We start from the raw sequence: 27,762 nt of genomic DNA, 5'->3' as shown, positions 1-27,762 counted from the left end.
TTTAAGGGATTTATACTTGTATTGGTAAACATTAGAAATAAGGGTCGTGATTCTCCGCCGACATGATTCTCGGTTATGCCGGCGCCCAGGGGTTTCCCGATGGCGTGGGGCTGCCCCACAATGGGAAACCCCATTGACTGGCTGGCGTAACAGGGATTCTCCCGCAATTGGCGGGACGGCCCGACGCCGGCGCCAAGAGCGGCGCAAACCACTCCGAACTTCGGGGGCTAGGCCTGCACGGGCAGGGTTGGTGCCGCGCCAACCGGCACTGAAGGGCCGCCGTGGGTCGGTGCGAGTTGGCGCATGCGCAGAACCACCGGCGTGTTTCCTGCGCATGCGCAGGGGGTTTCTCCTCCACGCCGGCCATGGCAGAGCCTTACAGAGGCCGGCACGGAGGGAAAGAGTGCCCCCATGGCACAGGCCCGCCCGCAGATCGGTGGGCCCTGATCGCGGGCCAGGCCACCGTGGGGGGCCCCCCCGTGGCCGGATCCCCCCCCCCTGTGGCCGGATCCCCCCCGCGCCCCCCGAGGACTCCGGTAGACGGCCTCCTAGCCAGGTCCCGCCGGGATGTCAATTTCACGCTGGCAGGACTGTCCGAAAACGGGTGGCTGCTCGGCCCATCGGGACCCGGAGAATTGCCGGGGGGGAACTGCCAACGGCCCCCACCTGGCGTGATCCCTGCCCCCCGCCTGAAAACTGGCACCGGAGAATTCGACAGCTGACGCCGGAGAGGCGCAGCGGGGCAGGGAATCCCGCCAAAGGGGTGGGATTCTCTAGCCTCCCAGCCGTGTGTTTCTCGGCAGCAGAAGGCAGCACGCCGTTCGCTGGCGGCCGGATTCTGTGCTCCCGCCACTGTCAATGGTTATTCCCCTTGACGCCACTCCACGCCGCTGGGAAACCCACAGGCAAGGGCGCGCCATCGCTGAGACCAGAGAATCCCGCCACCAGTGAAAGGTCAGAGAATACCGGCAAAGGTGTAGTTTTAATAATAATAATAATAATCTTTATTGTCACAAGTAGGCTTACATTAACGCTGCAATGAAGTTATTGTGAAAATCCCCTAGTTGCCACGTTCTGACGCCTGTTCGGGTAAACGGAAGGAGAATTCAGAATGTTCAAATTACCTAACAGCACGTCTTTCAGGAGGAAACCGCAGCAGCCGGAGGAAACCGGAGCAGCCGGAGAAAACCGGAGCAGCCGGAGGAAACCCACACAGACACTGGGAGAGCATGCAGACTCCGCACAGACAGTGAACCAAGCTGGGAATTGAACTTGGGACCCTGGTGCTGTGAAGCAACAGTGCTAACCATTGTGTTACCGTGCAGCCCACATCGGAGCGTAGGTTGAATTTAATGTTTCTGTGCCTGGAAGATGTTGTCGAAGATGTTTCTATGTGTGGTGGCTGGTTACATTCAAACTATGTTGCTATTGTGCGTATTTCCTCCATTTAAGAAGATCATGGCTGATCTGATAGGAAGGAATGTGCACAACACTTTGAATCAATTAAGGAAATTTCACCAATTCTAAATTAACTGATGACAAAAAGCACTTTATTATACAATGAGGACTGCCTCTGTCGAATTGGGCGAAAGAATAGGTCAATTTATTGACCATACCGTTAAAAAGAGAATTTATCATTAGTTGGGAATGACAAATGTCGAAATGAAACCTGCAACAGAGGTGGAGGTGGATATTAGAAACGGGAAGGTTGCCTTCAGTTAAAGTATTGTATCCCCTTTTGTATAGAAGACACTGTTTTAAATAGAAAAACAGGGTGGTAAATTTTATGCATAAACCAGAAATTTGCACTGGTGTAAGCACATTTCGCTTTTCTTAAAATTTAACACAGGAGTCAGCAGATGTCATTAAAACTATTTACCGTCAGCCACCAAAGTGTTTTTATTGAGGTCTGCCCACCACTGTCAGCTACAATATCGAACTATTAAAAAAGTACACGTGCATTAAGAGTCTTATTTTTTCTTTTTTTAAATTCATTTACGATATGTGAGAGTCGCCAGCTAGGCCAGTATTTATTACCCATCCCTATTTGCCCTCGAGAAGCTGGGGGTGAGCTGCCTTCTTGAACTGCTGAAGTCTGTGTGGTGTAGGGATACCCTGTGTGCTGTTAGGGAGGGACTTCAAGGATTTTGACCCAGCGACAGTGAAGCAACGGCCAATACATTTTCAAGTCAAGATGGTGGGCGACATGGAGGGGATCCTCCAGGTGGTTGTGTTCCTATGTGCCTGTTATCCTTCTGGATGGTAGTGGTCGCGGGTTTGGAAGGTGCTGCCTAAGGAGCCTTGGTGAGTTCCTGCAGTGCATCCTGTAGATGGTCCACACTGCTGCCACTGTGCATTGGTGGTGAGGGATTGAATGTTTGTGGAAGGGGTACCAATCAAGCGGGAAGAGCACTGTGTTCCATCACACCCCTGACCTGTGCCCTGTAGAGGGTGGGCAGACTTTGAGGAATCAGGAGGCGAGGTGCTCACTTCAGGATTCTTAGCCTCCGACTTGCTCTGGTAGCCACAGTATTTATTTGACTAGTTTAATTCAGTTTCTGGTCAATGGCAGCCTCCGTGATGTTGATAGTGGGGATTCAGTAATGGTAATGCCATTGAATGTAAAGGGGCATTGGTTAGAATCTCTTTCGTTGCCGATGGTCAACGCCTGGCACTTGTGTGGCGCGAATGTTACTTCTAAAGCATGTAAACCGGGTTATAGCTCCCTATTTTAACTACATTAGACGAAAAAAGGATTAAACGTTTGTATTTTACCAAATGTTTCCTTCATAGTTAGATTGTAAGTTACAATGTGTTGTGGAAAAGAAATAGAAATAGAAATGATAAACAGACCAGTTATAGAATATTAAGTGGGTAGCCTGTCCTGTGTATTTCACAATGCAAACATTTTATCGTGAGGACCAAAACATTTTTAAAAACTGCAGATGGAACAAATTAGTATCTTTTGTTCTTTATTTCATTTTTTTGCACAACGGTTGGCTGGAATTGAGGGAATGGAGCTGGCGTAGGCTCTAAAGATCCAACAGATGGTTGGGTTCCATTTCCTTGGTTCTCATTTCAGAAGACTACTTGGTTTTGCTCTGCCAATAATGCCCGATCCCAGAAAATACCCCCCCCCCCCTCCCCCCTACAAGACAGATTCTAAACCACACAGTGCTCATCCTTCCTCAGTATTAGTGGATCACATGATAGCTGCTCCCAAATTCCCTGGGATTCCCGTACGGGGATTACACATTGCATCCCCAGTGTGCTCCAATCCCAGAACAATTCTCATGATGGTGAGACCACTCTCTCCAAAACTTGCAAACCCACAATCCCACTTTGGTGGATCCCAGGATTTTCTTTAAAAATGTTTTGAATTAAAAAAATTTCATTGATAACAAACATAACATCAAACAGCCCAGAAAGTGGCTCATACAAAGTACAGTGTCATAGTATATATTTAAAAAATCAGCAAAAAAAACCACAACCGATCTTGCAACTCCCATCAGTTCAACAAAAATGACCTACCCTGAACAATAATAACTAACACCCCTCCTTCCCCCTATCCATTCTAACAACTGATGGTGACTAACTATTTAATCTATGAGATGAATGGCCGCCACCTCCGGTCGAACCCCTCCACCAATCCCCTAACAATATACCTGACCTTTTCCAAATATAGAAATTCCATGATTTCGCCCATCCAGGCCGAGGCACTGGGCGGAATGGACTCTTTCCATCCCAGCAGAACTCTCCTCTGGGTTATCAGCCAGACAAAGGCAAGAATAAGCACCTTCAGTCTGCGGCCCCGGCGAGTCCAGACATCCTCAAAATGGCCACCAATGGACAAGGTCCAGATAAATGCTAAGAATCGCTGACATGCTGCTAAAGAAGGAGACCCATAAGCTTAGCATCCTGGGACACGACCAGAACATATGGATGTGATTAGCGGGCCCACAAAAGTACTGCTCACTCCTCTCCTCCACTTCATCAAAGAACCCATTCATCCTAGCCTTAGTTAAGTGAACCTTGAATACCACCTTAAGATGAATGAGGCTGAGCTATGCACAATGAGGTGAAATTCACAGGACAAAGGGCCTCATTACATACCACCTCATCCAGAATGGGTCCCAGCTCCTCCTCCCACTTCACCCTCACCAGTTCCAATGGAGCAACTTCCATTGACATGATTAAAGGCCACTTACTTCCTCGCCAGCTCAGCCCCCACATCCTGATAAATCCTCATGAGGTTTCCTTCCCACTTCGAGTCACGGTGCTCTTTGGCCCACTTCAGGACGCTCTCCTTCTCCCGGAAGCTGTGGAACTGAATGATGATCGCTCGAGGTTGCTCAATTGGCCGTGGCTTCTGCCCTGTCGAGCTCCGAGCAGGGTGTGGGAAGAAGCGAGACCACCGTCGGCCACCTTCCCATACATCTATGACAGATATTCAGTGGGTTTCGGGCCCTCCACCCTCTGACAACCCCACAACTCTGAGGTTCTGCCGTCTCGACCTTTGCCTTCAGTCTCTTATTTTCATCGCCCACCACCGCCATCTCGGCCTTCAACGACGCAAGCTACTCACCTTGCCTAATCAACGCCTTCTTCACACCCTCTAATACCTCCCCATACTCCTTTATTGCCTTGACAGTCTTATCAGGTTTCACCCGAATGGGGCCCAGCGCTTCCTCAATCGGTTTACGCAGACTCTCCGACACCAACGTCCACTGTTTATCAAAATGCTTTTCAAAGTCCTTTGCGAACATACCCGAGAGCATGTCTGCTGTTATTGGGGTAGCTGTCGTCAACAATGCTGCCGTCGCCACTCTCTCTGCTGAGGGACTGCGGGAAGCCTCAGAGTCCGCTGAAGGTTTGTCCACTGCGGGTTTCTTACTTTCTTTCCCTTTTGGGCCGTGTTCGGTGCGGGATCCCTGCAGTACCGATCCAGAGTGCTTTCCTGCAAAATTCTACAAAGAAACCCGTACTAAAAGGTTTAAGAAACGCGGATCCCAGTTGGAGATACCTAATGAGCGACCTCTCCCTCACATGCCGCCACCAGAACTCCAGATCCCAGGATCTGTCCCAGTGTTCCTCATAGCTCTCTCCAGTGTTGTGGGAACTTTGAGATCATCTTCCTGCAAGATGCTGTGATCCCATTCCATTTACCGGCAGATCCTGAAATCCTTTCACAGTGCTCTCCAGCTCCTGAGCTACCTCTACCACAGAGTAGCCAGGATTTCTGTTCATTTTACTGTGCATAATATCCCAGGTTTTAATCATGAACAATGTCAGGGGAGATTTGTTAGCAATTAATAATTGCTGGCTATCCTACTGACCGAGAAGCCGTAGACCATGAATTGAAAATGCATTTATTATCACTGAAACCCAAATTGTGTCTCAAGGCCGCAGTTATTTAATGAATTATTAATTGCTTAATTAATTCACCACTGCCAAGCTGTCTAGTTAGCATGAGGAACAGAGTTTTTTGGGAACAGAGTTTTAGAGCTGCAAGTTACTCCAAAGCCGAGAACAATGAAGTGTAATTACAGGTAAATATAATGGTTATTTTAACAGACAAAGCACCCATTACGCAGAATGCAACCAGTTGTGACTACAAGTGTTACCAGTGCCACAGCTGTGATAAAACAATGATGACAAAGTGTGACAAAGAAGTATACACAATGTAAGAAATCTACACTCACATATGAGGCACCGCTCACTATAAACCTAGGGATTTTGCTTGAGACATGTTCTTTATTTTATACAAGTTCAACGAGGACAATTAGAAGATACAGTTATTGCAGTTGATGTAAATAAGATAACTTTTCTTTGTGCATTGCAAATAATTAGTCATCCTGTTTTTGGAGAAAATACTTCCAATGAAAGGTGGCACAGAATAAAGTTACGCTGAAGGTATAATGGACAAAAGGCGGACATTGCTACTAGATATTCTGTAGGGTTGTTGACGGTGAGTTAGAACAGTGTTTTCCGAACTTTCCTCCCCGGGACCCACTTTTGCCGGCCGGCCAACCATTGCCACCCACACCGGCTGACCTTCGCGACCCATGCCATGTTCGCTTTAATGTGAAAGGGGAGCCTGCTTGGTCCTCACGATCTCCCTCCAATCAGGTTCACAAGAGAGGGCAATGCACATATCAGGTGCAGAGTCCAGCCAGTTCCTTTGTGTCGCCTTCATCTTTGGGAGAATGGAAAATCCAACCTCACTCATGCGGGTCGTCGTGAAGGGCAATAGCAACAAAATGCTTATTTTACTCAGCACTGGATACTCCTGAGAGATACCCCTCTAGAGTGTTAACAGTCACATATGTGGGTGTGTTCAAGTACAGCAGTGTAGTCTTTTCAATTGGAGTCAGCTGTAAGTTAATAACTGACTCTGGTGACTCAACCTCGAAAGGAATTTGTCACCCATCACTTCGCTTTCAAAATCTGAAACTTCTCCTCTCATTTGCCAGTACTTCCCTGCATAAAGCATACATGGGCTTTGCATCCTTATTTGCATTGGCACAATTGACAAAACCATACCTCAAGAAATCATCTTTATACTGCATTATTTCCAAGTTAAGTTTCTTCTTTGTAGGTTGTTAACCAGAGGCCATAGAATAGAATGGAACCATAGAATGGAGCTCTGTTAGCTAACACTAGCACTGCTCTATCCTGCCGTGGACTCTCCTGAGAAACATGCTGCAGCAGATTCAGATGCGAGATCCTAGCCAGTGAGCACTCTGCTTTATTGTGTCTCTGGCTGTCTCTTTCTTGTAACAAAACAATACATCTTCTCAGTCCTCTTGCCTTGCTTGTTAGCAGCTAGAAACTGGAAGAAGCTCTCCTCCTTGTTTTGGCACCAAAAGCACGCACATAAGGGCGCCTGACGTCAGGTGTACATGCAGGGCATCTGACGTGTTCATTGCAGTTGTTCATTTATGGTTGGAAGACTACAAACAGCCTAATTTCATTATCATTTAAAAGGTGGCAGCGGCCACCATTCTCAATAGAAATGCCGGTAGCGGCCATTAGGTACCTCATCCACGATAGGGACCACCGTGGGAACGCTGCGACCCATTACTCCCTGATCCGCCGGCGGCCCACACTTTGAAAAGCCCTAAGTTAGATGCTGTTCTGTTTCACAAGGACAGACGTGTAATGTAGTAAGCTTAGTTCCTTTAGGGCTATAATATGTTACTATTGATAAACACAATGTGAGGCAATTTAGGTTTGCCCAGTCAGGAAGGTTGAAAATTGAGATACATTTGCACATTTGAAAATGAAATGAAATGAAAATCGCTTATTGTCACGAATAGGCTTCAAATGAAGTTACTGTGAAAAGCCCCTAGTCGCCACATTCCGGCACCTGTTCGGGGAGGCTGTTACGGGAATCGAACCGTGCTGCTGGCCTGCTTGGTCTGCTTTCAAAGCCAGCGATTTAGCCCTGTGCTAAACAGCCTGACACAACAGCTAAGTTATAAATAACTTTGACTGTTCTGTATCAGTATAACATATCAATTAATACAGATAAACAGTAGGTTTACTTGGACGATGGATGAGTGGAATGCAATAATACTGACTGCTATAACGGTACAGGAATACTGCTGACCTACCTGTATAGTGACCTCCTTGCATGCTCCCATGGTGGTTGCACACAGCATACAAGTCATACACATAGCTTTCGTGATTGCTCCCAGAAGGAATACGTGGTCGCCGCCATGGTGACCAGTGGGATAAAAAGTTCTTAGTGTTCTGAGTTCTTTTTGCGACATGAGGTGTCATATCGAGGCCAAGGAGTGGAAATTTTACCAGAGTAGAAAGCTTGGTTCTTCGCTCTCCCATCTGAAATATTGAAATGTTGTACAACATTAACTTCCGATGGTTTATTTAACATTGTGCTAAAATCCCTGAAAACAGAAAGAAATATTGTCAGCATAATTTCATTCACAGGTTATTGATTTTCATTCTTGTTTTAATGCTCACAATTCACAGGCAGAAATAAAAATGGTCTCGCTTGCCCTATTATTCATGTGAAGTCCGCAAATTAAAATGCATGGTAAAAGAAAGATTCACAAGTGCTGGAAACTCTGCAACAATATTAACTCTACACCCTGTGAAAGTCAGTACAAGGTGTGTAATTATTTGAGCTTCATTTATGGGTGTGAAATGTTTACATCACTGAAGGGAAAATTTCTTTTGAACATCCCTAACAACAAGAAGAACTTTAATGATGGTTAAATTATGTTAACCACACGCTTAGATGGAGAAAAAACATCAACAGAGATTCATTGATTATATAACAGACAGTTACTAACCAGTGATATACTAACTGAGACCAATCATTGGTTGCTCTGAATCAACAGAATGGGCTAGCACAGTCTGCAGATAAGAAACCACTGAACATGCAGCAAACAACATGCACAATTAGCGAACCACACTAAATTGTCAACCCACCCATAAACAACAAGGTGCGGAGGCAATTCTGAAGGAATCATTGAGAGGTGCATGTGAGAATTAGGAAGAAAGTTTTTTAAAATTTGTTCTTGGGCCAGCATTTGTTGCCCATCCCTAATTGCCCTTGAACTGAGTAGCTTGCTAGGCCATTTCAGTTGGGGGGGAGGGGGGGTACAGTTTAAAAAAAAAAATATATATTTAAATTTAGTGTTCTCAATTCATTTTTTCCAATTAAGGGGCAATTTAGAGTGGCCAATTCACCTACCCTGCACATCTATGGGTTGTAGGGGCGAAACCCACGCAAACATGGGGAGAATGTGCAAACTCCACACGGACAGTGACCCAGAGCCGGGATCGAACCTGGGACCTCAGCGCCGTGAGGCAACAGGGCTAACCCACTGAGCCACCGTGCTGCCTTCGGGAGGTACAGTTAAGAGTCATCCGCATCGCTGTATCGGTCTGGAATCACAGACCAGGTAAGGACGGCATATTTCCTTCCCTGAAGGACATCAGTGAACCAAATGAGTTTTATGACAATCGTTTCATAGTCATCATTAGACTTTTAATTCCAGATTTTTAGTGATTTCAAATTTCACCATTTGCCATGATGGGATACGAACCCGGGACCCAGAGCATTACCCTGGGTCTCTGGATTACTAGCCCAGTGACAATACTACTACGCCAGCGCCTCCCTGATGGTGTATCTGTGAAGGTGGAATTCAGTCTGCAAAACTCACTGTAACGCCTAATGTGGGAACTAGCCACAATAGTATAATTCCTACACCTCAACAACAGCTGCCCAAAGCACAGACCTCTTTTGGACTGCGTTGCTCATTTAGGGCATTTCAAAGTTAACTCCTCGTCTCCAACCAACTGAATGAATATTGACACGGGGTCACATTTGTTCAAAGGGCAACTTACGATGAGAGGACCTCGCACAAAACTTTGAAAATATGCAGAAGACAATTTGAGTACAAAGAACGAAAAGACTGGGATAGAATCATACAGAATAGTTACAACACAGGAAGAGGCCATTCCGTCTGTGCTCTCTGCCAGAACAATTCAGCTTGTTCCACTCCCCCACCCTTTCCACCTGACCCTGCAGCATTTCTCTGTTAAAATCAGATAATTAGCCAATTCCCTTTGTGAAACTTATCACAATGAGATGACAAGTGGATAATAAAACAAATGATCGCCTGGGTGATCAAAAATTGTCAGCCAATAGATTAAAGGAGCCTTTCTGTGATGGTCTGCTGATGACACAGAACCTTACTGGATACAAGTACAATCAGAGATGGGGAGAATAACAGGAATTCTCTGGCCGCTACGATTCCCTTTTACCGCCGGCAGCGCACCCCCCCCCCCCCCCGACGGCGTTGGGTAGCCTCAATGGGAAATCCCACTGACAAACAGCGGAAGGACCGGAAAATTCAGCCCAGGAACCTGACCCATGTTCATCAGAGGTTCTGTAATGGCCACAGAGATGCATAAAGTTATCTGTAATGTCCAAAGCAATTACAACACAACAAATGTTTTGAGATCAACAGTGTGCTATTACAAACCAACGTGCAAACACATTTGAGTTAAATTTTACTGACTGCAATTTTAATAAAGGAACTCAAAATTTTTGGTCAGGTCCCGCCAGCTGGATCTTTCAGTCCCGCTGATGGCGATCCCCTCCCCCCACGTCACCACTGTCATAATATCCACTCATGTATATAATGAGATGCAGACAGGCAGTGATTGACACACAGGATGACCAATGAACACACAACACAGAACAACCAATCACCAGACAGGACACCACCACTATAAAGCCCACAGGGCATTAAGACTCCCGCTCTTTTCGGGACCCACACACCGAGACAGAGTGCACAAGTTAGTGGGCACTATTGCCATGTGGTAGCTAGTAAGTCTGGTCGAGCCAGTAAAAGGTCATCAGTAGGATTAGTAGAGTGCCAACCCACAGCAGAACATGTACAGCAGTTCATAGTTAAATAAAACAGTGTTGGATCATCTCCTGTGTCAGACGTTTGTTTCTAGCTTCCCTGCATCCAGTTGCAGTCGACGTCGAACCAACCTGCCTAACACATCAACCACGAGTTCTCGGGTGGCAGAGGGTGTGGACAACAGGAAAACCCATTGACAGCGGTGGGACTGGAAGATCCCGTTGATGACCAAGATGGGTCGCCTCCACCGCAATAAGTATGCCACGTAATGGTTATTCAAGCCCACAGTACAGGGACTGTGTTATTCACTGAGTTAGGCTAAATCATCCACAATGATGCACTGAGCTTTGCTGGAAATGCAACGAAACAAGCTACCATTCTATTGCAATATTTTTAAAGTATATCGCGTGCTGCTCACCCTTTCCAAAATAAAAATGACATGAAATAGCCTCTCTATAAAGGTCACCAGAACGCACTTTTATGCAGCTGCCAAAAGACAGCGGGCAGGATTTTCCGGTTCGCCAGCCGCAATTTCCTCTGTTCCCAGCAGCCGGCCAATGGGATTTCCCATTGTTGCCAATCCATGCCGTTAGGGAAACCCGCAGGCGTGGGTGTACTGCTGGTGGAGTGGAGGATCTCGCCGACGGAGAATTCCGCCCAGCTAATTTACACTTAAAGGCATGGCAAAATAATAGAAATTGTTTGAATAAATCACAGTCCTGTTTTAACACAAAATTATATACCTGTCGAAATCGTTTCAGGTGAATGATCAGAATGTCAGGCAAAGTCCATAGATTAAGCTTGACCATCCCCTGCTGAAGATTTTTACAATGCGGGCATCGCCAGGCATCATCTGGAGCTAACTGCAGAGAAATGATTGAATCACATCAACACTCTAAATCTTTGCCAACATTGAATGTACAGCTTGCGACAGAAAATATAATTTCACGTTTATTGTGTTCTCTCTTCTGACTGCAATAAATTATAGTGAATGCACTGACATAATATTGTAATATATCACAAATTTACAAGCAATAATTCATGACCGATAATTTATCACTTGGTAAAATGCTGAATTTAATTAGACTGTTGGAAGGTGGGTACGAAAAGGATGAAAGAGAAAGAATAAATTCCACACATCAATAGAAAGCCAAATTTGTTTTATGCCCAACTCCATTCCTGTCTGAGCTCACCCATGCCTTTCATAGAACTTACAGTGCAGAAGGAGGCCATTTAGCCCATCGAGTCTGCACCGGCTCTTGGAAAGAGCACCCTACCCAAGGTCAACACCTCCACCCTATCCCCATAACCCATTAAGGACACCAAGGGCAATTTATCATGGACAATCCACCTAAACTGCACATCTTTGGACTGTGGGAAGAAAACGGAGCACCCGGAGGAAACCCACGCAGACACGGGGAGGATGTGTAGACTCCGCACAGACAATGACCCAAGCCGGAATTGAACCTGGGACCCTGGAGCTGTGAAGCGATTGTGCTATCCACAATGCTACCGTGCTGCCCTTTGTTACCTCTCGACTTGTCTGCGCCACCACATTCCCAACTGGCCTCCCACTTTCTATCCTCCAGAAACTCGAGGCCATTCAAAACTCTGCAGCCTGTATTGAACTTGCACCACGTCCCGGTCCCCACTACCTCTTGGGCTCACTCACCTCCATTGGCTCCAGAATTAGTAGTGCCTCGTTTTAAAAAAATACTCACACTTATTGGCAAATCTTTCTGAAGCCTCACCCCCTCCTCACCGCTGTAATTTCTTCCAGCTCTGAGATATCTCCAATTCTGGCCTCCCGAGCTATCCCAATTTTAACTGCTCTTCCACTGATGGCCTTGACTTCAGTTGCCAAGGCCCAAAGCTCGGAAACCCCATCCCTACACTGAACACATCTTCCCTAAAACTTTGACTGCGCTTTTGGTCAGCTTTGCTAATATCTCCCTATGTGTCTCACCATAACCCCCTATGAAGCGCCTTGGGGCATCTTACTATGTTAAAGACACTACATAAATACAAGTTGTTGTTGCATAGCCTGGGGATTTGGATGCAGCGTGCACTTTGCCAATAAAGCAAGTCCTTTCCCTCAGGAATGGCTGTTGGTAGGATAGGGGATTGAAAAACTAATTTTGTTAAGACACATCCTTCAGGAACAACCATCACCACAGATGTCCTTGTTTTTTTTATATCACTGAAGGATGAGCTGCTATTACCATTTTTAAAGATGCAGCTGAACTTGATCTCTCTCCAGTAATAGGTGCGCTGTCCCGTATTTGATGGAGATTCCAATCACCCTCCTTACCTGTTCATCCTTTGTATACAGTTCAAAGCACTCGGCCAACGTACAGCTATGTGCCTGCTGATGTGTCTGCTGCTGAGTCTGAACACTCTCTCCGTCCTGGACAACTTCCTCCTGAATGCTTCCAAACAAGCTGAGGAACAAAGACATGTTCCACTGTGGTTACGCACTTCACTGAAGTCCAGTTTCTCTTTACAAACAGGACCACAGGTGCATTGGAATACATTGCTTTGGAAAACCATTATAATTCACCTGCTCAGTCCTAAAGTTTGAATATTGCCATTTTTAAACTCTTATCGCTTATATCGCTCAATCGTTTATTTGGCAAAAAAACATCTTGCGCTTCAATTTGCGGAGGTTATCAACCTCATCACCTTCCTGGTCATTTTGTGTCATATCAACTTCCCCAAGGAATATTTAAATAAGTCTGGTTACCATCTATCTCCTGAGATTGAATTTATGGTTAGAGTTTGTGGTTATGCCAAGAAAGTTGGACCCTTTTAATTTTGAACAACTCAACATGAGCTTCTGGACTGCTATTTTTCAAGTGTGAATATTCCCAGCTTAATCTGACCTGTATAACAGGTCAGATACCCAGTCCCTAAGCATATGCTTATTATTTTATGTATTTTTGCATTAGTAGATAAACAGATACTCTGATTTCACCAAGTCTTTCGCATCTTATTCACTGGCCTCTTGTGTTTTTGCCTGCTGTGGGATAAAACAGCTAATGAACTGAACCCAATGTCCCCTTGCCCAGTCCTAACTTGGTTCACCTTTAAATGAATTACATGTGCGTGAGACAGAGAGATCTGGTCCAGAATTTAAGAGAGTTTCATTTTACGTTCTAGCGTCTCATGCTGGTGCGCTCATGACAACGGGAAGTCCATGCTATTTGAGGTACTTTCTGACAACGCTGAATGTCAGACCTGAATTTCTAACAACACAGTGAGATCAACTATATTCTGGAATTCCGGATTTTATTACCCGTCAGGGACTTTACATTCACTTTGATCTCCATCAAACACAGTGACAAAGCACTGGAGTTTTCATTTCTTCATGTTCATAATCCACTCATTTTCAATGCCAGTCCACGGTTCACTTTACACATTTGAGTATAGCTTAGGAGAGGGAGGAGAGGTTGGATAAACTTGCTTTGTTCTCACTGGAACGACAGAGGTCGAGGAGCGACCTGATAGAAGCCTACAAAATTATGAGGAGCATGGACAGAGTGGATAGTCAGAAGCTTTTTCCCAGGGTGGAAGAGTCAATTACTAGGGGACTTAGGTTTAAGGTGCGAAGGGCAAAGTTTGGAGGAGATGTGCGACGGAAGTTTTTTTTTTAACACAGAGGGTAGTGGGATACGGACCCCGGAAGTGCAGAAGCTTTTAGGTTAGACGGGCACCATGGTTGGCACAGTGTTGGAGGGCCGAAGGGCATGTTCCTGTGCTGTACTTTTCTTTGTTGTTCTTTAGCAACAGATGTTTCTACAGGTGAAAGTCAAATAATAATCCAGCTCATGTGACCGCATTTGCACACTCACCTATCTTTTGTCCTTTGATCCCATTCCAAAACAAGCTTGATATGTGGGGGCCCACCTGGGCCACAGGAACGTAGTGCCCTAAAAGTAACAATTACATGTGAGAATCACTTAACAAAACTTTCATACATGGCCCTTACATTGAAAGCGCATCAGATGTGCTTCCTTCACACACTAAATTAGTACAGGCAACAAATGTACGGTTGTCCCATCTTCAGTGAAGACCACCAATGTGTCAAAGGGATTGGCCCAAAACATTCGATCAGAGTCGGAAACCATTGAAACCAAAAAAACACTCATTGAACTGGATGTATTTAAAAAGCTCCGACGTCCAATCCACAATGTAGAAGAACTCCTTCTTCGCAGGATTACTTGTAGAGAGCAGCGGAGAAGATCAGTGCAGAAGACCTGCCCCCTTTTTATGGCACCGATTGCGGCAACTGACTGTTCAAATGTTTGTGGATGGACGAATGAGTTACTGGGTAGAGTGATAGGGTAAGTAGAGGTGGATGGTAATATGGCTGGTGAGGAGGGAGGGTGATGTGGCGTATGTGGGTCAGTGGCTATTCAGGGTAGGCTGGAGAGGGAAGCTGGGAGTCGGGGGGGGGGGGGGCGTGTTGTTGAATGGTGTGGGATAATCAGGTCAGTTGTGGGGGTGCTCAAGGTGTTGAGGTATTTGAATAGTGCGAACTAGTCACGGTGGATTGGGGGTAATTCGGCCAGGTAGTCGGTGGGGGCGAGGGTGAAACAAAGTGGGGTAGTGGAGGGTAGGAGAGGTAGTCGGGGGGCAGGGTTTAGGTTAGTCAGAGAGGGTCAGAAGGGTAGTTGGGGACGGCAGGTGAGGGAGGCAAAATTGCGGGGGTGGGGGGCAGAATACTTAAAGCTCCGCTTCAAGGATGCTTGCAAGCGTGACGTAAAGGCCCTGGACATCAATTATCACACCTGGGAGTCACTAGCTGGCATACAGAGGAAAATGCCAACACCTTCTGTGAGCTGGCATACACCAACACAATGATTAATGGCTACAGCGTCTGCGTAACAGATGCTGAAAACAATGACACTCGATAGCTTTGTATGCAGCACTTGAAGCAAAACCTGTCACTGAAAGATTGACTTCTTCAGCCATCACCAAAGGTGCGCCGTATGAAGACGCCCCATCTGAAACAGATTGCTTGGTCTGAGTCCATCGTCTTATGTAGATGGAAGGATGCTGCTTGATCGCTTTAGAGCTGAACAACAACTTTTAGGGTATGCTTACAGCTGCAATTGTACAGGAAGTGGTGGAAAGTAGGTTGCTCAAGGCTGGTTTAAAAAAGTAAAATCAAAACCTTCGAAACAACGGCAGCACAGCCCTGGATCAAATTAAACTGATTTTAATTTTACTACACACTCCCGTTTAAAACATCTCACCCAATAGGTGGTAAACGTTGAGTTTTGCATTCTCAAAATAATAATGATTCTTTGACTGCTTTCAGTAGATAAAAGGTTGATAAACATCTATAGCCAGAACTAATCACATCATAAACAAGTTTTGTACTTTGATGAAAAATGCACCATAAGATGAAACTTCAAAGCTGAGCTACAATTACATATGCAAAAACAAGACATTGCGCAAAGTAAAGTCTAAAATGCACGATAAATGTGCTGTATAATTGATTCACACAGGATTAGAGGAGAAAAAACAGGTCAATAACAACGACACTAATTTTAGCCAGTATAATTTGGGGTGGGGAGCCGGGCAATCGTGAAATCTAAATGGCCTTGTTGAATTTTGCTTCGCTTGATCGATTCTAGAGAACTACATTTGTGTTTACATTAAATTGTTATGAGACAACTTGGGAGTTTCTATGGCTTCTTGCAGCAGGGAGATCGATCATAATGAAATAATCAGTGGGGTTGTGTCCAGTCAGCAATGTGAGGCCAGCAACATAAGAGCACTTCAGGGATGGCTGACAGAGCTACTCCACTATCTCAGTCTGTTAAACTGACTGTAGATGGATCTCACTTGGTGAATTTTCAGTTCAGAGGCAGTTACCTTTTCAGATGATTGTGATCCTTGCTCTGCTCCCATGCCGATTTCTCAAGTATTTGCCACTTTGAAATGACACTGGAGAATTCTTAAAAAAAATATAAATTTAGAATGCCCAATTCATTTTTTCCAATTAAGGGGCAATTTAGTGTGGCAAACCCACCTAGCCTGCATGTCTTTGGGTTGTGGGGGGGGGCACAACCCACGGGGAGAATGTGTAAACTCGACACGGACAGTGGCCCAGAGCCGGGATCGAACCTGTGACCTCGGCGCCGCGAGGCAGCTCTGTTAACCACTGCGCCACCGTGCTGCCCTATACTGGAGAATTCTTAGAATCGGCAGGGTAGCACAGTGGTTAGCACTGCACCCTCACAGTACCAGGGACCCGGGTACAATTCTGACCTCGGGTGACTGTGTGGAGTTTGCACGTTCTCCCCTGAACTGCGAGAGCTTCCTCCGCCGAGGTGCTCCAGTTTCCTCCCACAGTCCAACGATGTGCAGGTTAGGTGGATTGCCCATACTAAATTGCCCCTCAGTGTCCAATAGGGTAGGTGTGGTTACGGCGTGGGGCAGGGAAGTGGGCATAAGTTAAGAGAGGGTTGGACCAGGCTCGATGGGCCAAATGGCCTCTGTTGAAACACAAAGGATGAAGATAACAGATAATCCCCGAAAACAGACACCGGGATGGTAAAGTGTGAACCCATGCCCACTGACTAAAACCCAGGCAGCCTGCTGATGAGAATGATTTTGGTGTACAGAAAAGTGCTGTTGATTGGCTGGCCGCAGCACCAAGAGACCCAAAATCCCCTGGAGTGCGACAGGGTGGCACAGTGGTAAGCACTGCTGCATCATAGCATCAGGGGCCTGGTTCAATTCTGGTCTCGGGTGACCGTGTCACACATTTCCCTTGCTCTTACAAGATAAGGGAGCTCAAAATCAGGGGTAGCAGGAGCTTATTATAGGGGGACAGTTGCGCCTTCATGTCCTAACACTCAGAGGCCAGAGTGTTGTTAATATTAAAACGGCTGAAACCATCAAGATTGACAATACCGGCCAACTAATCCTCCTTCTCTCATCTTGTTTCCCCCCCCAGCCTACCATCTCTTCCGATTTATAAACTGCAGATGTTGTCAACGCTATCTTTTTGCATTTGCATCCCTGTTATCCTCCCCACGTTTATACCGGGCAGACCAAGGCGCCGTGGTAATGTCACTGGGCTAGTAATCCAGAGCCCCGGGTGAATCCTCTGGGGACATGGGTTCAAGTCTTGGTGGAATTTAAATTCAATCAATAAAAACAGGGAACTGAAAGCTACTCTCTCAGTGACGGTCACGACAAAACTATCATCAATTGTCGGTTAAAATAAAAAACATCTGGTTCACTGAAAATCTACAATCTTTACGTGGTCTGGCCTACATGTGTCTCCATACCCACGGCAATGTGGTTGACTCTTAACGCCCCCCCCCCCCCCGCCCCCCCTGAAATGGCCTCCTAGCAAGACACACAGTTCAAGCGCAGTGAGGAAGGGGCAACAAAGGCTGGCCCAGCCAGCCAAACCCACGCTCACTGAAAGAATAAATTTGAAAATAAAAACAATTATGATTTGTTTTTCTTTCTGGTACTCAAAAGCTGCAACCTGGCCAGGCAGTGGCGCAACACCAAGAAGAGGAGTGATGAAGACGACAGAGCACAGTCCCTTGATTTACACTGGCGGCCGTCAGCTCAGATGCTGACACTGCATGTACCTGAGAGGATAGATTTGGAGACAAGATTGTGCCGTGTGCCACACCTGCCCACAAACACAACTTGGACTCTTCTTTGAGAAAGAGTCCATTGGCTGTACAGTGCTTTGGGATATACTCAAGGTGTAATAAGGTGCTATGCAGATGCAAGTTATTTCGATAAATAAATTAGCCAAACTCTCCTCACCCCGTGTCCACGGGCACACACTTCCAACACTCATTGGATCCTGATTAGGATCAGAAATCCAATGGAAATTCCCCCCGCCTCATTGTAACAGCTTGCGTCCACCTCACCGAAGATCAGCTGATTCCCCAGAAATCAACCTCTGATCTTCCTGGTCTGAATAGCTTAGCGGTTCTCTCACAGTTGTTGAATTATTGACGAGTTACAAATTTAATTAGGTACCGTAATTTTATTGAGACATCTGCAGATATTTACCGTACTGACATATAATGTATAGGACAGCATCTCTCGAGTTACATATATATAAATTATAAGATTATTATGGACTGATAACTGCTAAATGCTCCCTGATGAAGAGAGTGTTAAGCTCTTCATTCTCTACACGGGAGCGTCCACACCCCACTTTGTCACATACACCCATAGCAGTTGTGAAAGAACCTGCAATTGTGTGTGAAAAATCTTCCGCTTCATTGATGAGATTTCTTGAAACAATAGTTACATAACTGACCTTCCACCAGGAGATGGTGCTGGTGCAATTTGTAAAGACTCAAAGCTCCATACTATACATTGTACAAAACTCACCGTCTAAACATCGGAAGCCATTACTGAATATCTGCCACTAATTGAGGTTCAACCCACCATTACCCATCTCAAAGTCTAACTCATTCACATAAATCAACTTTAAATCACTTCTACTACTGTCGAAATCGGAGAATGAACTCCGATTCATCACAATCCGTAAAGCCTAATTTGACACCGTGATCCCATATGCCCTTCATTACCACAGACATTCTCAGAGGAACAAGAACAAAACTTATCAGTTAACAAGGCAAGTATAAAGCTTATTTAATTAGCGCCACAAAAATCTGCACTTTAAAAATGCGCCTCTCACAAAATTAGGATTTCCAAAAGCATTTTACAGTAATTTAAATCTGTACTGTTCTAATGCAAGAAACACAGCATGTAATTTACGTACAGCAAGGCCTCACAAACCGCATTGTAATAATGATCAGATAATTAAATCTGGTGAGGTTAGTCAAGCAATTAATATTGGCCAGGACACCAGGAAGATCTCTCCTGATCATCTTTGAATAGTGCCAGGAAGATGGTATGTCCATCGGAGATATCGGAAATATGGCTTAACAATTCATCTGAAACTCAGTCTGAGGGGCTATGCTTAATTGAAATCTCATTATGACTACAGACACTACCTATTATTCCTGCAAACTGCAGTGACAGGTACTTTTAAAGTCAAAGGTCTCACACTATGTGATCATTAGCTGCAACCTTGTATTGTTGTGTACCTTTTCAAAGGAGGCTTGGCCCATCAGACATGTGGCATAGAGGCCAATTGGCATCTGTTTAAGTCCCGCGGCCCATGAACTAAGCCCCCAGCTACAGCCACACTACCTGGTGGGTGTCTCTGGAGAGGAGAGGGTGAAGTAAGGCCTGATAGAAAATCCAGTGTGTTGCCCCATAGGCAGAAACCTGTCAGCTATCAGGCCGCTTTCTGGCACATTTAAAAACATTTTTTTTTAATATAGAGTACCCAATTCATTTTTTCCAATTAAGGGCGGCCAATCCACCTACCCTGCACATCTTTGGGTTGTGGGGGCAAAAACCACGCAAACACGGGGAGAATGTGCAAACTCCACACGGGTCTGGCAACTTTTAAAGATTCTTTCACAGGATGTAGGTGTCGCTGGCTAAGCCAGCATTCTTTGCCCATCCCTAATTGCCCTCGAGAAGGGGTTGGTGAGCAAAAGTCTTGAACAGCTGCAGCCCATGTGGTGGAGGTACACCCACGGTGCTGTTAGGAGGGAGTTCCTGGATTGTGTCCCAGCAACATCTAAGATGTAGGGCAGCATTCTCCCAATAGATTTGCAAGTGCGGTCTCCAGCAGGAAACTCCACGCGATTCCCGAGTGGGCTGGCACAACCTGGATTGCTATCCACCTGCAGTTAGAAAGATTTTTTGGGAGGTGCGATTCGCACTGGCATCGAGAGAGGCGGAGCCTAAATGTGCCGGCAAGCCTGGCTATAGGAATCGATTCACCCTCAAAGTGACAGTGAAGGCAACCCCCCCCCCCCCCCCCCCCCCTGACTACCATGGCATCGGGGCCCCGGTATCCTCCTCGCAGGTACCAATCCCTCTCTGGTATCATGGCCTTCCCAATGGATCTCACTTCAGACACCCCCCCCCCCCTCCCCTCACCAGCATCAGGTCCCACCCCGCCCATCACCAATATGGGCAAACTCCCCCCCCCCCGTTCACGGTGAGCGCCGCCCCGCTATGGCGTTGTCAAATTGTCTCCCCCCCCCCCTTTCTGGCCCTGTTGCAGCAGTCCAGGAGAATCGTCCACTGTTCAGCGTGCTGTGCAAATCCCGTTCTCGGGCTCTCCCGCTATTCTCCCAACATAGCGAGATTGCCGAGCACAACGTGGCCAGATAATCACCCCCAGTTCCAAGTCACGATGGCGTGTGGCTTGGGCGGAACTTGCAAGTTGTAGCATTCCCATGTCTCTGCTGCCCTCGTCCTTCTAGCTGGTTGGCGTTGTAAGTTTGAAAAGTGCTGTCGTAGGAGCCATGGTGAGTTGCTGCAGTGCATTTGTAGATGCTAGCTACCCAATGATGCCACTTTGCCTCAGTGGTGGAGGAAAGGTGGGGACGGGGTGCCAATCAAGTGGGCTGCTTTGTCTTCGATTATGTCAAGCTTTTTGAGTATTGTTGGGAGCTTCAAATCCAGGAAAATGGAGTATCCCATCATTCTCCTGTAGATGGTGGACAGGCTTTGCGGTGTCTGGAGGAGAGTTGCTCTCTGCTCAATTTCCAGACTTGGACCTGCTCTTGTAGCAACAGGATTTATCTATTTATTCCAGTTCAATTTCTGGTCAATGGTGAGGGGAATTCAGTGATGGTAAAATGCCATTGAATGTCAAGGGGAGATCGTTAGACTTATTTTTTTAAATAGGAGCTGGATATTGCATGGCACTTGGCAGCTCAATGTTGTCCAGCTTCTCTTGCATAGGGACACAGACTGGGTTCTGTATCTGAGAAGCCATGAAGGGTGCTGAACTCTACCCTGAGCAACTTCCTGCAGCCTTGTCCTGGGACTGAGTTGATTTGCCTCCAACAATCTCAACCATCTTTCTTTGTGCTAGTATGACCCCAACCAGTGTAGAGTATTCCCCGTAATTCCCATTGACTTTAGTTTTGCAAGGGCCCCTTGATACAGAAGACGGATATCAAACAGTGCTGGTTTCACCCTTTCTATTGGACAAAACTAGCAATGCCAAGGAGGCAGCTGGATGCTGAAGCAATTCATACTCTCCGTACTATTTGCCCAGGTCGGAGACACAATGGCCTAGCTCTAATTTTAAAATGATGCCTCCCTGTGCTGGAGCCCCCACCAGAGGAAATAGTTTCACTCTATCTGTCCCGTCAATTAATTAACTCAAACATTTGAGTATCACTGAAAAAAGACATCTGTTAGAACATAGAACACAGAATAGTACAGCACCAAGAAACCAAGATCAAGCTATCCCACTCCCTGTCATTCTGGTGTGCTCCATGTGCCGATCCAATAACCGCTTGAAAGTTCCTAAAGTGTCTGACTCCACTATCCCAGCAGGCAGTCCATTCCACACCCTAACCACTCTGAGTAAAGAACCTACCTCGGATATCCCTGCTATATCTCCCACCCTGAACCTTATAGTTATGTCCTCTTGTAACAGCTACATCCACCCGAGGAAATAGTCTCTGAACGTCCACTCAATCTATCCCCCTCATCATCTTATAAACCACTATTAAGTCACCTCTCATCCGCCTCCGCTCCAAAGAGAAAAGCCCTAGCTCCCTCAACCTTTCCTCATAAGACCTATCCTGCAAACCAGGCAGCATCCTGGTAAATCTCCTTTGCACCCTTTCCAATGCTTCCACATCCTTCCTATAATAAGGTGACCAGAACTGCACACAATACTCCAAATGTTGTCTCACCAGGGTCATGTATAGTTGCAGCATAACCCCGAGGCTCTTAAACTCAAGCCCCCTGTTAATAAACGGTAACACACTATAAGCCTTCTTCACGGCTCTATCCACTTGAGTGGCAACCTTCAGAGATCTACGGACATGTTGTTTTCATTTTGCATTCTTCAGGACAATCCTAAGGATACCAAATATAATGTGAACAACAATTTGTACTTCATAGAACAGTACAGCACAGAACAGGCCCTTTGGCCCTCGATGTTGTGCCGAGCAATGATCACCCTACTTAAACCCACATATCCACCCTATACCCGTAACCCAACAACCCCCCCCCCTTAACCTTACCTTTTAGGACACTACGGGCAATTTAGCATGGCCAATCCACCTAACCCGCACATCTTTGGACTGTGGGAGGAAACCGGAGCACCCGGAGGAAACCCACGCACACACGGGGAGGACGTGCAGACTCCGCACAGACAGTGACCCAGCCGGGAATTGAACCTGGGACCCTGGAGCTGTGAAGCATTTATGCTAACCACCATGCTACCGTGCTGCCTGTAATGAGAAGAGAGTGCTGGTTGGTTGGCAAGTAGACTCAAGTAGAGGTGTTGCCATGGAGAACACATTCTTGCCATGGGAGAACTCTCTTCTCAGTATAAATTGTTGTTCCCTTATATTTCATATTATTGCCCCGATGAGTGCAAGACAAAAAGCTCCATAATGTGCTAATTAGGTTCTGTACTACCAAACGACTATTTGTATCTTGAACACTTTAATTAGATCATCTCTTAATCTCTTCAATTCAAGGGAGTACAAGTTCTGGGTTATGCAAACCTCCCTTATAACTTAACCCTTTACTGGTATAATTTTATGCTGCACTCCATCCAAGGTCAATTTATCATTCACTGCTAAGGAAAATTAGGTGGAGTGTAGAACAACCAACTGATCCCAGGTTCTCTGATTTATGCCCCGGCCCGAAATTAAAACGGCAGGATTTGAAACTTACCGGACAGGCTAAACTTGCTCTGCATGTTTAGCAGCCCAGAACAAATCCAGTAAATCCAACAGCAATTCACAAAGTTCAGGAAAAAAGTGGATCGCTGTTGCCAATGGACCAATAAAGATTGGGTTCTTGAGAACCTTGAGCACAACATACCCTATGGAAACATGCATGATCAACTGCATTCGAATCACTGCAAAAGTGTCTTCAAACATGGGCACTATAGTGTTTGGGCAATGAGTTGTGTCATTATTACAATCCCAGATCAGACCCCAACAGTGGCTAAGATACTGGACTGAAACCCCAATATTTTATTTTATTTTAAGACTGTGTGGAAAGAATGACTGGCTCCAGGAGCGATTGCATGAAGAAATAGGACTTTGGTATTTCTAACACAAACCTTTACTATGAATAGTATTCTTGAGCCAAAAATACTTTGTGTGAGTCAGTAATGTGGTGGTATATGAATTTCAATGGCAGTGTGATGTCAGATATTTAAGCCGTACATTCCAATGACTGGTGGATCATGTCAAACTGCTCGCAACAGGCAGAGTTCTGGTTCTTGGGCGAGAAAGCGGGGAAGGGAGGGGTGCCTCCCTTGCTTGCATGACTCTAAATATAGGGCAGGATTTTAGACCTTAAAGTGGCCCGTCAAATCTTCTGCCCCACCAGCAACGATTCCCATGGCGGGTAGGACCAGATAACTTACCCCATAGAGTCCAACATTACCTGTGATTAAACACTTGTTAAACAATCAGATGGTGCTGAAACTTACATTGACAACCAATTTAAGATTTTCAGTCAGACTTACAGTGTGGCTCAGACACATGCTCGGAGCCAATTATATTCACACACAGGGCCCTGAAGGAGACAGAAGGAGCATGTCCACGCTTGCTTTTTCCTAAACCAAAGCTTCGGGGTCAGGCATTCCCTGGTTCATTCCCCATTGCAATGCCTTAATCAATCAGAGTCAACCTGCCTGCTTTGAATTTGAAACAAAAAGTTTGGCAGTTAACAGGTAACTGTTCCCTCCTACATTCTCCATGGCAATGGCTCTACCAATCAGAGTCCCTTTACCAACCAATCAACATTCTCCTCTCATGCAGTATAAATTGTTGTTCCCTTGCTGTTGTTTATCCTGTGTAGCTGTCTGGATGAGTGCAAGATGAAAAGCTTCAACAGCATAAAAGGGCTGGTTTAGCTCAGTGCACTAGACAGCTGGTTTGTGATGCAGAACAACGCCAGCAGCGCGGGTTCAATTCCCGTACCAGCTTACCTGAACAGGCACTGGAATGTGGCGACTAGGGACTTTTCACAGTAACTTCATACTTGTGACAATAAAAGATTATTATTATCTCTCTTTTTTTCCAACAAAACTCTTCTATACAACCAAATAACTATTCAAAATACTGGATATTGTCCAAGGCTCCAAAATCTTGACTCTAGATTGACAATATAATTAGGTGAATCTACCTCACCCCGACAGACTCAATAAAGTACTAATCAAGTGCTGAATAAAAACTTCAAACTTTCATTCGCTGAGTTAAAATAAAAAACTATTATCTGTCAAAATTGATAAAGGATGACAGTTATTATATTAGAGAAACTAAACAAACACTTTGGGCGCGATTTAATGGGAAAAGAAAACAGAGCCCTGTTTTGTGTCTGAATATCGGGGTGCTTCTTCAGAGCCTGCAGCACCAAGAATGATCCCGCTGTCAAAAAGAACTTTGTTGTTTTTGGGGGACCTCTGCGGGGAACGCCCCCTCGAGGCTACACTTACCTCACAGTGCAGGAAGAGGTCGGGGTGCCATTTTTAAATGTTGCACCAATCTTGTGACCCCCCGAACGCTGCATATTGCCGCTTTGGGGTTCCTCAATGCCCCCTGACGAGGATAGGAAACTCCTGGGACCGATCCCTGGCATGGGCAACCTGTGGCACCTAAGATGCCTAGGTGGAAGTGCTAAGGTTCCCAGGGTGGTATTGGGGTGCCAGGGTACCCGGGGGCCTCTGAACCCCTGGGAGACCTCCCCACATACTATTATGCCTGGTCCACATTTGTGGAAGCCAGTGTTAAACGGTGCCACAGCAAGAGAACCTAGGGCAGGTGTTCAATCCCAGGCCTTGGGATACTCCGGTGCAGACATATTTAAGTGAAGCTAACTGCTTGCTTAAATATGCAAATCTGGATCGTACCCAGTGAGGGCTAGATCCAGATCAGGAGAGGCATCCCGAGCATCGTAAATCTCACGAGAGGGGAGCAACGAGGCTGTTCGATCACACCCTTTGTGTCTGTCTTCACTGAGGAAAGTACAAAAAACCTCCCAGAAATAATGGAGAATGAAATTACTGGTGTAAATGAAGATCTGAAAGGTATTAATATTCATAAGCAGTACTATAGAAACTAATGCGACTTAAAGTAGATAAATCCCCTGGACCTGGTGAACTTCATCGCAGAGTTTTGAAAGAGATGGTTGTAGACTCTGGAATAGTTCTTGCAGGTGAAACTAAAAGTAGGCGGCATAGCCTCAAAATAAGGGGGAGCAGATTCGGGATTGAGTTGAGGAGGAACTTCTTCATTCCAAAGGGCTGTGAATCTGTGGAATTTCTTGGCCAGTGAAGCAGCTGAAGCTACCACGTTGAACATTTTAAAGAATTTACCGAAATTCACTAGACTCTGGGGTGGTCCCGGTGGATTGGAAATTAGCAAACGTGACACTACTGTTTAAAAAAGGAGGTAGGCAAAAAGCAGGAAATTATAGGCCAGTGAGTTTAACTTCGGTAATAGGGAAGATGCTGGAATCTATCATCAAGGAAGAAATTGCGAGGCATCTGGATAGAAATTGTCCCATTGGGCAGACGCAGCATGGGTTCGTAAAAGGCAGGTCATGCCTAACTAATTTAGTGGAATTTTTTGAGGACATTACCAGTGCAGTAGATAACGGGGAGCCGATGGATGTGGTATATCTGGATTTCCAGAAAGCCTTTGACAAGGTGCCACACAAAAGGTTGCTGCATAAGATAAAGATGCATGGCATTAAGGGTAAAGTAGTAGCATGGATAGAGGATTGGTTAATTAATAGAAAGCAAAGAGTTGGGATAAATGGGTGTTTCTCTGGTTGGCAATCAGTAGCTAGTGGTGTCCCTCAGGGATCAGTGTTGGGCCCACAATTGTTCACAATTTACATTGATGATTTGGAGTTGGGGACCAAGGGCAATGTGTCCAAGTTTGCAGATGACACTAAGATGAGTGGTAAAGCGAAAAGTGCAGAGGATACTGGAAGTCTGCAGAGGGATTTGGATAGGTTAAGTGAATGGGCTCGGGTCTGGCAGATGGAATACAATGTTGACAAATGTGAGGTTATCCATTTTGGTAGGAATAACAGCAAACGGGATTATTATTTAAATGATAAAATATTAAAGCATGCCGCTGTTCAGAGAGACTTGGGTGTGCTAGTGCATGAGTCACAGAAGGTTGGTTTACAAGTGCAACAGGTGATTAAGAAGGCAAATGGAATTGTGTCCTTCACTGCTAGAGGGATGGAGTTTAAGACTAGGGAGGTTATGTTGCAATTATATAAGGTGTTAGTGCGGCCACACCTGGAGTATTGTGTTCAGTTTTGGTCTCCTTACTTGAGAAAGGACGTACTGGCGCTGGAGGGTGTGCAGAGGAGATTCACTAGGTTAATCCCAGAGCTGAAGGGGTTGGATTATGAGGAGAGGTTGAGTAGACTGGGACTGTACTCGTTGGAATTTAGAAGGATGAGGGGGGATCTTATAGAAACGTTTAAAATTATGAAGGGAATAGATAGGATAGATGCGAGCAGATTGTTTCCACTGGCGGGTGACAGCAGAACTAGGGGGCATAGCCTCAAAATAAGGGGAAGTAGATTTAGGACTGAGTTTAGGAGGAACTTCTTCACCCAAAGGGTTGTGAATCTATGGAATTCCTTGCCCAGTGAAGCAGTTGAGGCTCCTTCATTACATGTTTTTAAGGTAAAGATAGATAGTTTTTTGAAGAATAAAGGGATTAAGGGTTATGGTGTTCGGGCCGGAAAGTGGAGCTGAGTCCACAAAAGATCAGCCATGATCTAATTGAATGGCGGAACAGGCTCGAGGGGCCAGATGGCCTACTCCTGCTCCTAGTTCTTATGTTCTAAGGCAAAGATAGATCGCTTATTGAACAGGTTCTGGTGAGCAGGCAGGCAGATGAAGCTGCGTCCACAAATAGATCAGCCTACTCATGTTCCTAGTTCTTATGTTCATATTGGAAGATGACAAATGTAACCCTATTGTTTAAGAAAGGGGGGAGAGAGAAAATAGGGAATTACAAACCTGTTAGCCTGACATCAGTAGGAGGGAAAATGCTAGAGTCTATAATAATGGATGTGATCTTGATATGTACTGTTGGGTATTAGAAACAAGGTTTAACTTCAAGTAAGTTCAATTTTGTGTTTGTGTATAAGAAAGTATTAACGCACGGCGGGGGGGGGGGGGGGGGGGGGGGGGGGGGGGGGAGCCGACGTTTTGGCTCCATGGTAGCCCGGAGATGGATTTTACTGGGATGGA

General features: G+C 45.8%; 1 protein-coding gene across 1 annotated transcript in view; it reads right to left on the bottom strand.

Annotated features, from left to right (window-relative positions):
• usp43a (ubiquitin specific peptidase 43a) overlaps positions 1 to 27,762 on the bottom strand; it is a 528,525-nt gene that overhangs the window by 18,999 nt on the left and 481,764 nt on the right. Inside the window, exons 10-13 of the mRNA XM_038776890.1 lie at positions 14,258 to 14,335; positions 12,718 to 12,847; positions 11,150 to 11,269; positions 7,617 to 7,845 (exon numbers count right to left, since the gene is read on the bottom strand). Of these exons, the coding sequence (XP_038632818.1) occupies positions 7,617 to 7,845; positions 11,150 to 11,269; positions 12,718 to 12,847; positions 14,258 to 14,335 (557 nt within the window). The remainder of the gene's footprint in view (positions 1 to 7,616; positions 7,846 to 11,149; positions 11,270 to 12,717; positions 12,848 to 14,257; positions 14,336 to 27,762) is intronic.

This window comes from Scyliorhinus canicula, chromosome 18 (genome assembly GCF_902713615.1).
Source record: "Scyliorhinus canicula chromosome 18, sScyCan1.1, whole genome shotgun sequence".
Lineage (NCBI taxonomy): Eukaryota > Metazoa > Chordata > Chondrichthyes > Carcharhiniformes > Scyliorhinidae > Scyliorhinus > Scyliorhinus canicula.
The sequence above is the reverse complement of the archived record's forward strand: the minus strand, read 5'-3'. Positions and strand labels throughout refer to the sequence as shown.